The sequence below is a fragment of the Eucalyptus grandis genome, chromosome 8 (genome assembly GCF_016545825.1).
Source record: "Eucalyptus grandis isolate ANBG69807.140 chromosome 8, ASM1654582v1, whole genome shotgun sequence".
Taxonomy (NCBI): Eukaryota; Viridiplantae; Streptophyta; class Magnoliopsida; order Myrtales; family Myrtaceae; genus Eucalyptus; species Eucalyptus grandis.
Window position 1 is genome coordinate 34,223,497 of NC_052619.1, and position 12,859 is coordinate 34,236,355.

A 12,859-nucleotide genomic window follows, 5' to 3' on the forward strand; every position below is an offset into this window, starting at 1 on the left:
TAGATAAATGTCATTACTTCTGGTAATTCTTCGTTTTCGACTCATATATTTTAAGACGAGAAGTACTTGGGAATTGATCATTTCGAGTTTTCAAGCGCAAAATTGATAAGGTTTCGGATAGTTTGGGTCATTTTGCAATCAACAAAATTGCGATGTCACAGAAGTCCGTTAGCCGGCCTCAACCAACATGGCCAGTGAACCAAGGCAACAGGAGACTAGCAATTAAGGATGTCATTGCCATAGCCAAAGTTACAGAGATTAATTTGCCTATTTCTCCCATTGCACAATGGTCGCTGCAGCCGCGATAACCAATACCCGATCGTTGCAACAAGAACGCTTTTCTCACTTGTCATGGCTGCAAATGCCGATGCCTTTCCATAACTGTCACAACTGTGAGAAAAACCAGGACAACACCTACGACAGACATGAACAGATCCGACACAAATCTTGAAAACTCAAAGCATGATTGAGTATACAAGTCAGAGCAATTTCCCACTTAAAAATGCCTCCGTAAGCGGTTTCCGGCAAACTTCAAGCTGAAAAACTTCCGCAAATGATTCAATCAGAGCATCGCAGGCAATGTTGAGTAAACCGCATTCGCTGGGAACAAATGCGTCGCCCAATCCGCAATTTACAGACGAAGAAGCTTCTCCGAGAATCCCCTTTATGCTTCCGACTCCGCGATTTCGTATCCCACATGGAATTATCCATTGAAAGGGAGTCAGATCTGCAGTGACATTCAGAGCTAACCCATGATATGCAATCCATTGGGATACTCGAATTCCAATGGCTGCCAATTTCTCATCTCCTGAAGGTTAATACAGTGAATGATGTCATATCAATAGCCCACCAGAAATTGTTGTGAACAAAACAAAGAGTGTCAGGCAAATAACAACCAAAATGTTTCTCAAAAAATCTTTTCCGGAACCTTTAGAATCACACAACTGCACATTGATCCATGACTAGCTGTGCCAATTTGTTTAAATTAAAAAATATAAATACTATAGAACAAGATGACGTGCAATTATCAGTGGACGAATAAATCATCTTTTCTTTTACGGTAACAGGGTATCCACCATGTTTTGAACCTTGGATCAGAGTCGCCAGACCAACCAGTTGGACAGTCTTGAGGTCCAGCCCAGTCCAGAGTTAGACCCCTAAAATCTCCATGGTCAGAACATGGATGGCTGATGGTTGAACCATTCAAACGAAGAGGTACAACTGGGTCAAGAATCACTTTGATTCAGTTGTGTTAGAGAAGAACTAAAAAGGAAATAGCAGCGATGCAGTGGCATTTTGAATCAAGGACTCATTTTTGAAGATGCTATTATGCAAATACCACCTGGCCATAACGAAAGGAAAATGGAAAGTGCTTTAGCAGAGGTCTGAGAATAGATGTGACACTCCTAAATGTATTGAAAGCCTGCCAAGAACCTCTCAACCATGTTCTATTGTGTTGCAGCTTGAAGAGAATTATTTGCAAGGGACAATATTCCGACAGAACCAGTGATTGACCTGTTCAACCACCAGCCTGGGAGTGAAAACAATATTTATTTAGGCCTTGTTTTGTCACCTCACACTTAAGCACAAAAAAGAGCCCCTCATTCTAACCAAGTATTTCAATCTCAGGATGCCTATGGTGAGGTCATCCAGATCAATCTACCGAAAGATCCCCATCCACTCTAGCTTGAGAGTATAATAACCGCATGGGTAGGTCATCACAGGATATCCTATTATATCTAGCTAGAATGTTTGGGTCAACAGGGAATAACAGGAACACACAGCAAATAATTTGGAAGAAGAGATGTGTTATGTACAGAATTCAGATTGACAAATGATCATAAAAATATAGTTCAAAAATATATATATATATCCATACAAGAACAATTTGTATAGCATACCAGCCCAGACACCAGTAAAACCCTCAAGACGGGAGGCTCTGATAGAAAAGGCTGAGAGAAGAGCACGAAGAACCACTTCCTCAAGCGACCTGAGATACCAATGGAGATCCATCTTGTGATTCCGTAGATTGATGATGGGATACATAACTAGCTAGAATGCAACATGAGTACACCAGGAGTTAGGCATATGTTGCGTATATGGAAAATTACGAATGGCAATAATCCGTATTTTACATCTAGGACCACCGAATGAGTTAAATTTCAAGAATAGGAAAACCAATAAAAGACGAAAAGGACAACTGCATCAGTTGATTCCCATGCAAAATTGCTTGATAGTCAACCGCACGTTATCTTCTGTACAGTTCCATTTACTACAATAAATCCTTCCTGCCTTAATACTACAACTGCAATGTGTTAACTATTGAAACCTAGTTCAACTTCATTCAGTTTCTCAGCTGCTAATCTAAAACACGCAGAAAGCAATAAGAAAAAGATGAAACTTCTGAAAAATGGAGCTTTGTTTCCAAAAACAATGCGAGGGGGATGTAACTTGTTAGAGTGTCCTATTACACTTGAAAACCAGAGAACCTCAATGACTTGACATTAAAACTCAATTGAAGAAAGCTAGTCCCTGTGGAAAACTGCCACGCCTTTCAAAGGTCTTCTCAATGATTATTCTATCACAAACGCATCTCTAGAAGCTTCTGATTATCCCTGGAAACAATATCAGGAAAAGCTAACATTCACACGAATATCCTTCCCAAATGGTATAGTGCCTCAACTTTCATTATTTTCTTTTGGTGAGAAATTTTGAGATAACAAGCATGATATGCCTTGCCCTCAAGAGTATTGTTTGCGAAACTAATGTCATTATTCAATTACTAAGCACTCAGAGACTGTCAAAATGCCAAAGAATGTTATGGTTTCTCTAGACAAACCCTGCCTTCTTGACCATTTTCAAAAGAGATGCAAAAATTCGCCTGCACTTGATTCTAACAAGAGTCTATGCTGTTTGTTCATGGTTCGATGTTAGACTATGTAGATAACTAACCAGATTCCAGGATATAACCATATAGACAGGCTGATGATGAGAATGGCTATTCCTACATTATGGATATCAACATTATCACTTTGAGAAATATGAAATTCCATCACTCCAACTGTAGTTCATTTTCTTTGTTGTTAAATTGGACCTCACTCAAATTTTTCTCAGCTTATCATTCACCTAAAACCTATTATCATTCACCTAAAACCTATTTACATTTTACATGGACGTGGGTGACGTTTACCGAAATAGATAAGTTGGCTAGAATCTTGCCTTCATGTAGAGTTTGTTAATTCGAAGCGCAACAGGAATGCTATTCAAGTTTGTGTATCAAAGAGTTAACTTTGGGGTGAAATGGACAAAGTCCCATAACATGCTCTCTAATTGCTGTTTGAGAAGGCAGGAGGCTTGTGATTTCTATACTCTAGGGCATCAAATTGTTGCATCTCCATTCAAGTTCTTTGTCCTATTAACAGAGAATCATCTCCTCGACTCTGTATGTTGTTCAGCTTCCACGAAACTCCAAAACTATACCTCCAAAAGTAACTTTGGCGGCATCCACAACATTCCACTCTCACTTTCAGATATGTCCGTCAACCATGATGTACAGAGTCCTCAAACCAATTGACCTTTGTGGCAATACCCACATAATCTTTGGCGTATAGATTCAGTATCTTTAATTCAAGATGATATTTTCTAAGATCCCAACTGTAGCAGCTACATGGTATTAAGTTAGCTACTAGTCTCAAACTGGCTGCAACATCTTCTTCTAAGATCATTCCATCACATTGTTCACAAAAAATCAGTAATTGCCAAGTTGAAACATCAATTGTACTACAAAACGGCTAAAAGCAAAGAAAAATACCTGGCCAGGACCATGATAAGTCACCTCCCCACCGCGTTCAGTCCGATGAACATCGAAAGGAGCATTCTTCAAGTCGAAATTGAGATAATCTTCCGAGCTACCGGTGCCCATAGTGTACACAGGTTGATGCTGGAGCACGATCAACGTGTCCGGGCAATCTACATCACTTTGGATCGACGCTTTCTTTTGCCTCACCAGTTCCTTCTGCCATGCCCATGCCTTCCCATACGGGACCAGCTCGTTGTGCAAATCAAAGCATTCGCACCTGACACACACAAAAATCGCCAATTGGAGTCAACGCCCGGAAGGTGTTTGAGGAAATGTCCGAGAGAGAAAAACCCACGTTCGAATATCTGGGTAGTCGGCGATTGAGTTGAGCGATACAGAAACCGCAGATTTCGGTACGTGGCTCGACACTGTCGAAAGTGGTCGAGAGTGAGATTGGGTTTCGCGTCGGGGAAGTCGTCGGCTTGGGCATGAAGCGATTGAGGTCGAAGTTGAAATGGCCGCCGGCACCATCTCTCTCTCTCTCTCTCTCTCTCTCTCTCTCTCTCTCTCTGCGCGAGTGGCCCGTGTTGGCACTCTGGTTGGAGCGGGAAGGCCGGCGTCGCCGCCGCCGTCGTCGCCGTTGCCGTTGCCGCCGCCGCCGTCGTCAGTATCGAAGTTGTTTCGGTCGCCCCTGATGCGCCGCTATTTCTTGCTTCCCATCACGTGTTTGAGTATTTGCCTGAGTAGAAATTCAAGGAAAATGTCGCAAATGGTCTGGGGGCTTTGATATATTGTGTAATATGGCCTTTAAATTTTTAATTTATTATATTTGGTTTTTGAATTATTAGTAAATGTTTAATTTATTCTTTAATCTATATGAAAATATCTAATCTTATCCTTCCGTTTATTCAAGCTAATGAAATTAGTTGATATGACTTTTAATTCGTTAAGTTTGAATGGTGGACAAAAGAAAAACAAGAAAGTTACATGTGAATTATCTAAATAAGATATTCCCTCAAATCACAGATATAATAATTCACATCATCAAATAACAATGAACATGTTAACGTGATAATTTGATAAAAAGATAAACATGTTGACTCATTATTTTTAAAATCCAACTCGGCATATAAACATCCGCGTCATCAAATAACATATGATTTGTCATTTGAGCAAACAAAATGATTATATTGAATATTTATTAGTATTTCATAGATCACATTAAATAAATTAAAATTTTAAGGGTAAAATTACATGGTGGGTCAAAATTCATAAATTGTTTGTCAATTTCTCTATAAATTAGTTATTACTTATTGGGCCATCTTTTTCTCAAATTTTTTGGGAAGTTGCTAGACTATGACATGAAATGGAAATTTCATATTCCCAATCAAAAAAGCCAAGGAATTGCCAAGTCCAAATCCCAAATCTTATTGAGCCCAAAGGGGAAAAACCTGCTGGGTTTGGGCTCAATCTAGGTGAAGGCAAACCAGCTGAGTCCAATACTGAATCCCACGGTCGGTGCAGTGGATAGAAAGGGTAGGCCAGGGTCGGCACAGAACAAGTTGCCTTTCGTTCCTCATCAAGTACAGCAGGACTAAAGTTCAGATTCCATTTCTAGGCCATTTCCTCCCCCTTGGCATTGGCTGATTGGCTGTCAACGCGGGCATCATTCAGATGCAACATGGCTAACTCTCATTGGGCTCAAGAAAAAATGAATCAGCAGCAAAATCACTGTCCTCGGTGTTTTCACAATCGCTGTGCACAATGATGGAAGGTTCCCAACTCCCAAAAGACCCCGGAGATGACAAGGAAAAGCATGCAGAACATGGGAAATCATCCTCTGTTTTTCACTTGTAATCATCAAGATTCAAGAGGGGCATGGACTAATGAGTAGTTGCAAGAGTAGTCAGATGTGTTCCTTCAAGTTCTTAGGCTGTTCACAGGCAGGAGGCAGGCCAAATTATGGGAAATCGATTGAGTCATTAGCAAGGAAAGTTACAGTTTGAAAGGAAACTTTCTAAAAGGTAGCAAAATTGGAGGAGGCCATCTAGAAGAAATAAATAGTGCTTATACATCAAACGTCTTGTCTCTGCACCTCTTTTCTTTTGCCCAAACAAACAGCTTTAGAATAGAAAATATAGGTTCACCAATAAAATGAGTAGTTACTTGAACTAAAAATAAAAAAATCAATGTCCCATTTGCATGTATAATTAAATTTTCCATTACAAATACGAAATAATGGCCCAAGAAAACTTTTGGAAAAAAAGAAAAAATTCTTTGGATCATGAACTCCGATAAGAAGTATGATATAACATTCTTTTCCACGCACAACTCAGATTGTCATTTTGGTTGTCTTTATCCTATCTCGCGTGCCCTTTACTGTTCTTCGACCGTACAGAGAAGAAAAGAGAAGGGACCGGATTATGTCACTCCGCAATGAAATTTAGCGGTCTTCTCTCTTTGCTTTTTTTTCCCCTTTTCATTTTGGCTAGGGAGATTTGCCAGAGGTAGATTCTGCACTGTTTCTCAAGGGCATCTTTCATATCGAAAGAGGCTATTTGGCCCACAGACGACTTACCCTTGGAAAAAGCAACACAAGCCAAGCCCCTCCATCTTTTCAGAGAACAAGAAAAACGGATTATCTCTGCAGGACAAGGTGAAAAAAAAAATGTTGTCGAGAGTGCTTTTGGAGCCCCATGAAAAACCAGATCAAAGGTAAGATTTCTGTGGTGTTTTGTTTTTTCACCAGACAAATTATCTCCCTCATTTCCTGTGACCAATGGAAAGCATCATGACCATAATGACCACAATGATGACTACCAGAATACATACTTGTCCCAAGACAAGTTTATCAAAGCAACCAAAACTTTCTCCAAACAATCAAGGTCAAAAACACTAATGAGTGAGCATAAAAAGTACTACCATTTGGAGGAGAGTTGAGTTATATTCATGATCATAAAGTCTTGAATTTTCCCTCTCAAAGCCACCCATCATCTCCCAACACCTTTTGCCCCAACTTCCTAAAAGTGGTTTGTCCTTCAATTATTTAGAATCAATTATTAAGCATCCAAACAACACCTGTAAACCCCCATATTACTATAATGGGATATATATTCCTCTGACGTAAGCATCAACTGCAGTAACAGCAAAACAGAACAATTTTAAAAGAAACGGGCTGGGACAGATTCTCTTTGGAGAGGAGGAACGGCAGAAAGTGGAGGCTGTTTTGTTTGTTTACATTAAACAAAAGGAGGTGAGAAAATGAGAGTGAGTGGATAGTCTAACTGTTAACATTTGGGTGCATTTCTGAGAAGGAGATCACTGCTTTTCGAGGAGCGAAAGACCCCATTAAACTTGATGGGAAGGCTGGGAGAGAGATTAGAGAGAGGACAAGACTGTAAAGTCCAAACTATTAACTTGCAACTTTTTTCCCACTTAAGAAATTGGATTGGCCATCGAAGTAACGACACATTTTCTTTTCTGCCCCGGGGGCGATTATGGGGAGTACTGTGGAAATCTCCCTAAAGAGAAGGCCCATAAGAGATTGCAAAGTGAGAGTGAATGTGATTGTTCCTTTTGGTCAGGCGAGACCAGCTCGATCGGCTCAAATTTGGCTAAAAGACGAAGTTAAAGTCGACACCATTAAATTTTTTTTAATATTGTGGCAGAACTTAGCCGAGAAAAGCCGTAGAGAAAAAAGCTGGCTCCAGGATCGGATTAGTGGGATATTAGGAGGCTTAATGGAGTGGGAAAAAGGCACAGGATGAGCATGAGTTAGTGGATCTCACTGGTGCAACGCCAAAAGCTAGAAGGCTCCAATAATCAAAAGCATTACACAAAGAGAAAGGAAAAAAGTGAGTCGGGGAGGGTGGGTATCACCCCTCTTCCAATTTGACATCAATATCCTCATTCTAACAGCAAACTTCAGAGACTCTCATGGCGAGCGAAATTGTGCAAATCTTTTCTATGCCGACACGGTTTGCTCGGTTTCAACAGCTTCATGTCTTGATCACTCGTTTGAATATCTGCAGTCTGTGCAGACTGCAGAGCCATGGCTGTACCTAGGAAGCAGGAAAGAGACAGCAACTTTGAGACCTTAAGATAACAGAGATTTAATGGCGGAAGCAAGAGAATGAATCGAGGGTAAGACGGTATAATCACATAGCAAGAGGAGACGCACAAATCATTTCAAACTTTCCAACCATGGCAAGGCAACTTTCAATGGTGAAACTTTAAAGTTAAAAAAGAAAAAAAGAAAAAAGAGGGGGCTTTTGTTCTGGATAATGAACCAAAACACGATGCAATTTAATTTTATCCAAGTCCGACTTAGCACGACCACTACTCAAAAAACGATATTTTTTTGCCTATTTAAGGGCTCAATCTCTGATACTAACACCTCCACTTGGCTCTTGTGAGAACCCATTGGTGGGCATCATCTCCATAAACCACCTATCAATTTTTCTGAAATCTGATATGGAAGGCTTTTGGCATGCATCTCTCCATGGATCTTGAAAAGAAGCAATTTGGCTATATGGGGACGGAGAGGGATTCCCCCCGCTCCTCATGAAACATCTAATCAGTTTGCCGGGACACTAACCAAAAGCATCACCACCGTCGGGCCGCATCGGAGGAGGAGATCGAAATTAGCAGAGATGGGAGGTTTTTGGGTATTGCCCTGGCAAACCGGCAAGTCACACAACGGCTTTCAAGGCTTTTAATTATCAGGTCTTTCTTTAATCTTCGTGTCGTTTACATGTTGCATGTTTAAATGTACTTCGAAATGGAAATCTTACTGTATGTCTTCTCTTGAGAACTTGGACACCTGGATATGATAGTTCCTGCTCTTGCACCTCTCTCTCTCTCTCTCTCTCTCTCTCCGTCCCTCCCTACCCCCACCACGGACACAGGCGTGAGTTGCAGGGTGGCTACATTTAGAGCAGCCTTCTCCAATTCTGCTCTCATTGCCGCGCATACTTATGATAAAAATTCTACTTCTAAAACCCCAACCAAAACCTTGCCCTCACCTATAACATCCTAGAAAGATTCAGCAGTTAACTTATGTAAATCGAAATAAAGAGGCCTTCTCTGGTATCTCCTTCAAGATTTAAGGACTGATAAAACCAGGAAAGCATCAAACGTCAATTGAAATACACAAGTACTCATCATTTGAACGATTGACTCGCCGTTCATATGTCTATCGAGCAAGTAAATTTTGATTTCTTAATCTGTCTAGACTTCGTTTGAGGATGAAGGAAATCATTTTGTGGGCATACGATATTTAAGCTTGCGTGAAATTTGCAATAGACTTCGTTTGAAGGATGAAGGAAATCATTTTGTGGGCATACGATATTTAAGCTTGCGAAAGATTCGCAATTGATTTGATCTGCATATACCAATTGAAAGGCATTATGGCTTGAAAAATTATGGCTTGAAGATTTTCAAGGTTTAACCATCAATAAATAAGATTGTTTTTCCTTGATAAACTCAAAGATCGAACACCAATCTTAGCTATGATTTATTTGCTCAGCCTCTTTAGAAATCCGATGGAGGAAAAATCACTACTCACAGATGTTCTTGATAAACAGCCAAGCTCCAGGCATAAAGTATGAACATATGATGGAATACCTGCACTATGAAGCCACAAAATCATTGAAGAAACTCGATGTGCTTTGTATTTCTTGCGGGCATTTTGGAACGTTTTACGTGTACATTTCAACTGAGTGAAAAACCCCCAAAAAAAATTTTAATTAAGGATAACCTACGATCTGGGTAGAGTTGAATTTCCCTGAACATACACTGGAACTCCTATCAAAATCAATCTAATGCTAAGATCCTAATTAGAAAAAAAGATGTTACAGAGCAACAAATTATCAAGAAAAAAGATGCTGTCCATGCCACTCTGTTTCACTATGTTGGAGATCCCCACCCCATTTTCAACAGAGAAGCGTATAGCAACTCGTTCCAGGTATCAGGAACACCAGGTAAGCACCAGTGGCTGCAATCTTGGGATTGCTCGGCGGCCATTTGTTCTTGCGCGGTCCTGTAAGCCGTTCTGTATACAGAAGGGTGCCCGTCTTTTCTGTAGTCAGTAAGTCTACTAATGTTTAAATATGTTACCGGAGTTCTCATTTCTTGAAGCACATTCTCTAGCACCCTCATTTTCGAAGGGTAATTTTCCAAGTATGACTCGTTGAAAATAGGCTCCGTTTCTTTATGACACTGTCCTCCCGAGTTCCACTGCCCGCCCCTGCGAGCACAGGAAATTGAATGGAATGTCAGGCAGGCCAAAAATCTAAGAATCCTCAAGTTAAATCCACATAAATGACTGCGAGTGACATTTTCATGTACATAAATTGTATATCTGGGAATAACAACTGGTGCTTCATCTGTTCGCCTACACCTTACCATCTTACTTGGGAGATATAGGTAGCTGACAGAGATTATCTTCTCTCATGGATTATAAAAAAAAAAAAAAAAAATTGAACAAATTAGAACTCTCAAAGGATCAAGACTTCTCAGCTTTGCATTGTTTTGCACGACACAACTCTGAGGGAGGGCAGTGAATTACTTCACTAGTGGAAAAGATGTTGAGATCATTTTAACGGACAAAAGCAAAATTTTCTTTTGAAGTCCTACATGTCAGTCCTCAGAGTTTTGACAGGCATGGAAACCACCTTATATAGCCTTCAATCCTTGTTCTTACTATCTTATATTTTTCATTTCGGCAACTTTCCACTCTGAAATTTTCGGTGCGAGGATGCACAGGTAGGGGCCAAGTTCATGCCAAGGTAGCTCAACCAACTTGAGCTCCTTTTGTCTTAAAAAAAATAATATATATATAGATGTTTGTCAGAGGCATGTTGCATGATATTTAGAGGTAATGATGAGGAAACAGTCGGCTACCTGAAATGAGTGACTGAATATCCTCTGAAGAAAACCTGCGTTCGGGTCTGGTGGATGTTTTTGTCTATCCATTTGGCCCAAGTTCTGAGAGCTCTCTTATATGCCTCCAGGACCTTGAGTCTTGGGTGCACATACTTGCCTTCCTGATAATAGTGTTCCCTGTCCGAAGTTCAGATTCACAAGAACAAAATAAAAAGGAAGCTTAGTTTGTTGATCCAAAATAAAGTTTTCTTGTTATATGTTTGAAGCTCTCAATTTCCTTTAAAGAGCAATTTACAAAAGCCCCGTCACAGATAACCAGGAATTCCATGTTGAGATGAACTTGCCATATCAAGCACCAGTTTACTTTTTAACCTTTCGTGTTACATACCAATAACCTCATAAAGATGATGAAAGTAAAGAGAAGTGACAGCACTCACCCTCTAGTTGTCTTCTCATGGGTCCACCAGTGACCTGTGTTGAAGACTATTATATCGGCATCACGATACATTCGTGTTGTGCGGTCCATCAAATCTATCCTCAAGGTCCCAAACGACCCATTCCCATTGCTAAAAGATGATTCTCTAACAAGAAATGGAGCACCAACAAAGTCGACTGAACAATTGTACCCCTGAAACCATCGAAATTGAAGAATGAGATACGAATCATGCAATTAATAATATTTAAGATTCGCCACCACAAATGGAGAATCTTCCTGGATGACGTGCCTCAAACCTGAAGGCATAAACTCCCTTCTTTTTAAATTCGCTTCTTCCAGAAATCTCGTAGACTCTTTTCTTATCTTTGACGCTATGGCGGAGGATGCAGACGAGAGACTCCCACATGTTCCTGTTCAGCGAATCCCCAACAAAGACCAGCCTCCTTCCTCTTAATCTCTCCAGAAAATCAGTTGCGTTCAATCTGAGAAAATGTTTCCAATCATCAATTAAGAATTCGTCAAGAACATGTCCAAATAAACTAACATATACAAGATTCTATGCAAAGGACTACACATGTCAATCGCTTGAACCGATCACAAGTTGACCTTCCTAGGCTATCTCCGAATATCGTCCCACAACCAAAGATTACTTAAAGCAGTCCATTCATTTATAATCTACTTAAAGAACCATATCTCCCGTATATATCAAAAGCATGTGACCAAGATAATCCAGAATATATCCAAAGCATGTGATTAACTTCAACCTGGGTTACACGACAAGCGCAAATCTCCATTGTGTTCTCGCGCAAAACAAAAAAGTTCTCGCATCCTACCTAAAGACTAAAAGCAAAGTAAGTGCTTATCAGATTGCATTCTATAATCCTAATACACATCCCACCAAAAGAGCCAAGCCAGCACCACGTACCTCGGTATGTCGCATCCATTAGGCTGCCACTTCCACTTTACAAATCCATCATCTGGCCTACCATTGAGGTGGCAATTGAAGTCCCTATCAACATAAGGGCAAGAATTCGCCGGATAATACGGCTTCGAATCATCCCTTACCCATCTACCATCAAATATATCACAATCCTCACCACGATGTCCCAATACTCCAGAATCACGCCGCCCTATCCTAGGTCAGACTCCTCTGCGGCGAGGGGAGACCTTGAATTACCACTCCCTCCCCTGGCCACAGAGAAATTCCCACCCTCATCATGATTTTCAAAAACCTCCACAGCTTCCCCGCCTAGATCCGCGTCGTGCCTCGCTTTAGGATCATCCACTAATCTATGAAACGTCAAGCTTCTATTTTTCGAATCCCCCGCGGGGTTTCCCCACACCCTCTCTGTTTCACCTTCTCTCGTCACATTCGCCCCATCACGGGTCGCGTTCAAAACCCGTCCTTCGCAATCTCCGTCCAAGATATCCAAAACCTTTCCGACACCCGACGTGGCATTCCCGCAGCAACGACGGGCGCCGGCGGTGGTCAAGTTCGCGGCCGGAGCAGAGGACGAAACGAGGGTGGCGTTGGCGGGGGTCGAAGGAGAGAAGGGCCAGAGCGAAACAGGGGAACCGGATAGCTCCAGACACAGGGGAGTCACGCTCACAGTAACGGTCACCACGAGAGCGAGGAAGAAGAGCGAGGCCCCGACGCTGAGGCCGAACTTGGAGGACGCCGCCACCCTCCTCTTGGCGCGCAGGAGCTGCTCCGAGAATGCATGCTTCACGGGCTCCAT

The 12,859-nt window shown here is 41.2% G+C and overlaps 2 protein-coding genes across 2 annotated transcripts; both read right to left on the minus strand.

Annotated features, from left to right (window-relative positions):
- Window positions 1-213: 213 nt before the first annotated feature.
- LOC104414171 (octanoyltransferase LIP2p2, chloroplastic) lies at window positions 214-4,553 on the minus strand. The gene is made up of 4 exons (XM_010025203.3): window positions 4,155-4,553; window positions 3,812-4,076; window positions 1,902-2,052; window positions 214-808 (listed from the first exon to the last, which is right to left on the minus strand). Exons 1-4 carry the CDS (start codon window positions 4,328-4,330, stop codon window positions 480-482), a joined length of 921 nt encoding a protein of 306 aa, XP_010023505.1. The 5' UTR covers window positions 4,331-4,553; the 3' UTR covers window positions 214-479.
- A 4,895-nt stretch (window positions 4,554-9,448) lies between these two features.
- Window positions 9,449-12,859, minus strand: LOC104417031 (protein trichome birefringence-like 2). The gene is made up of 6 exons (XM_039299903.1): window positions 12,298-12,859; window positions 12,046-12,232; window positions 11,410-11,602; window positions 11,122-11,312; window positions 10,703-10,861; window positions 9,449-10,046 (listed from the first exon to the last, which is right to left on the minus strand). The coding sequence occupies exons 1-6, from the start codon at window positions 12,857-12,859 to the stop codon at window positions 9,707-9,709; spliced, it is 1,632 nt and encodes a 543-aa protein (XP_039155837.1). The 3' UTR covers window positions 9,449-9,706.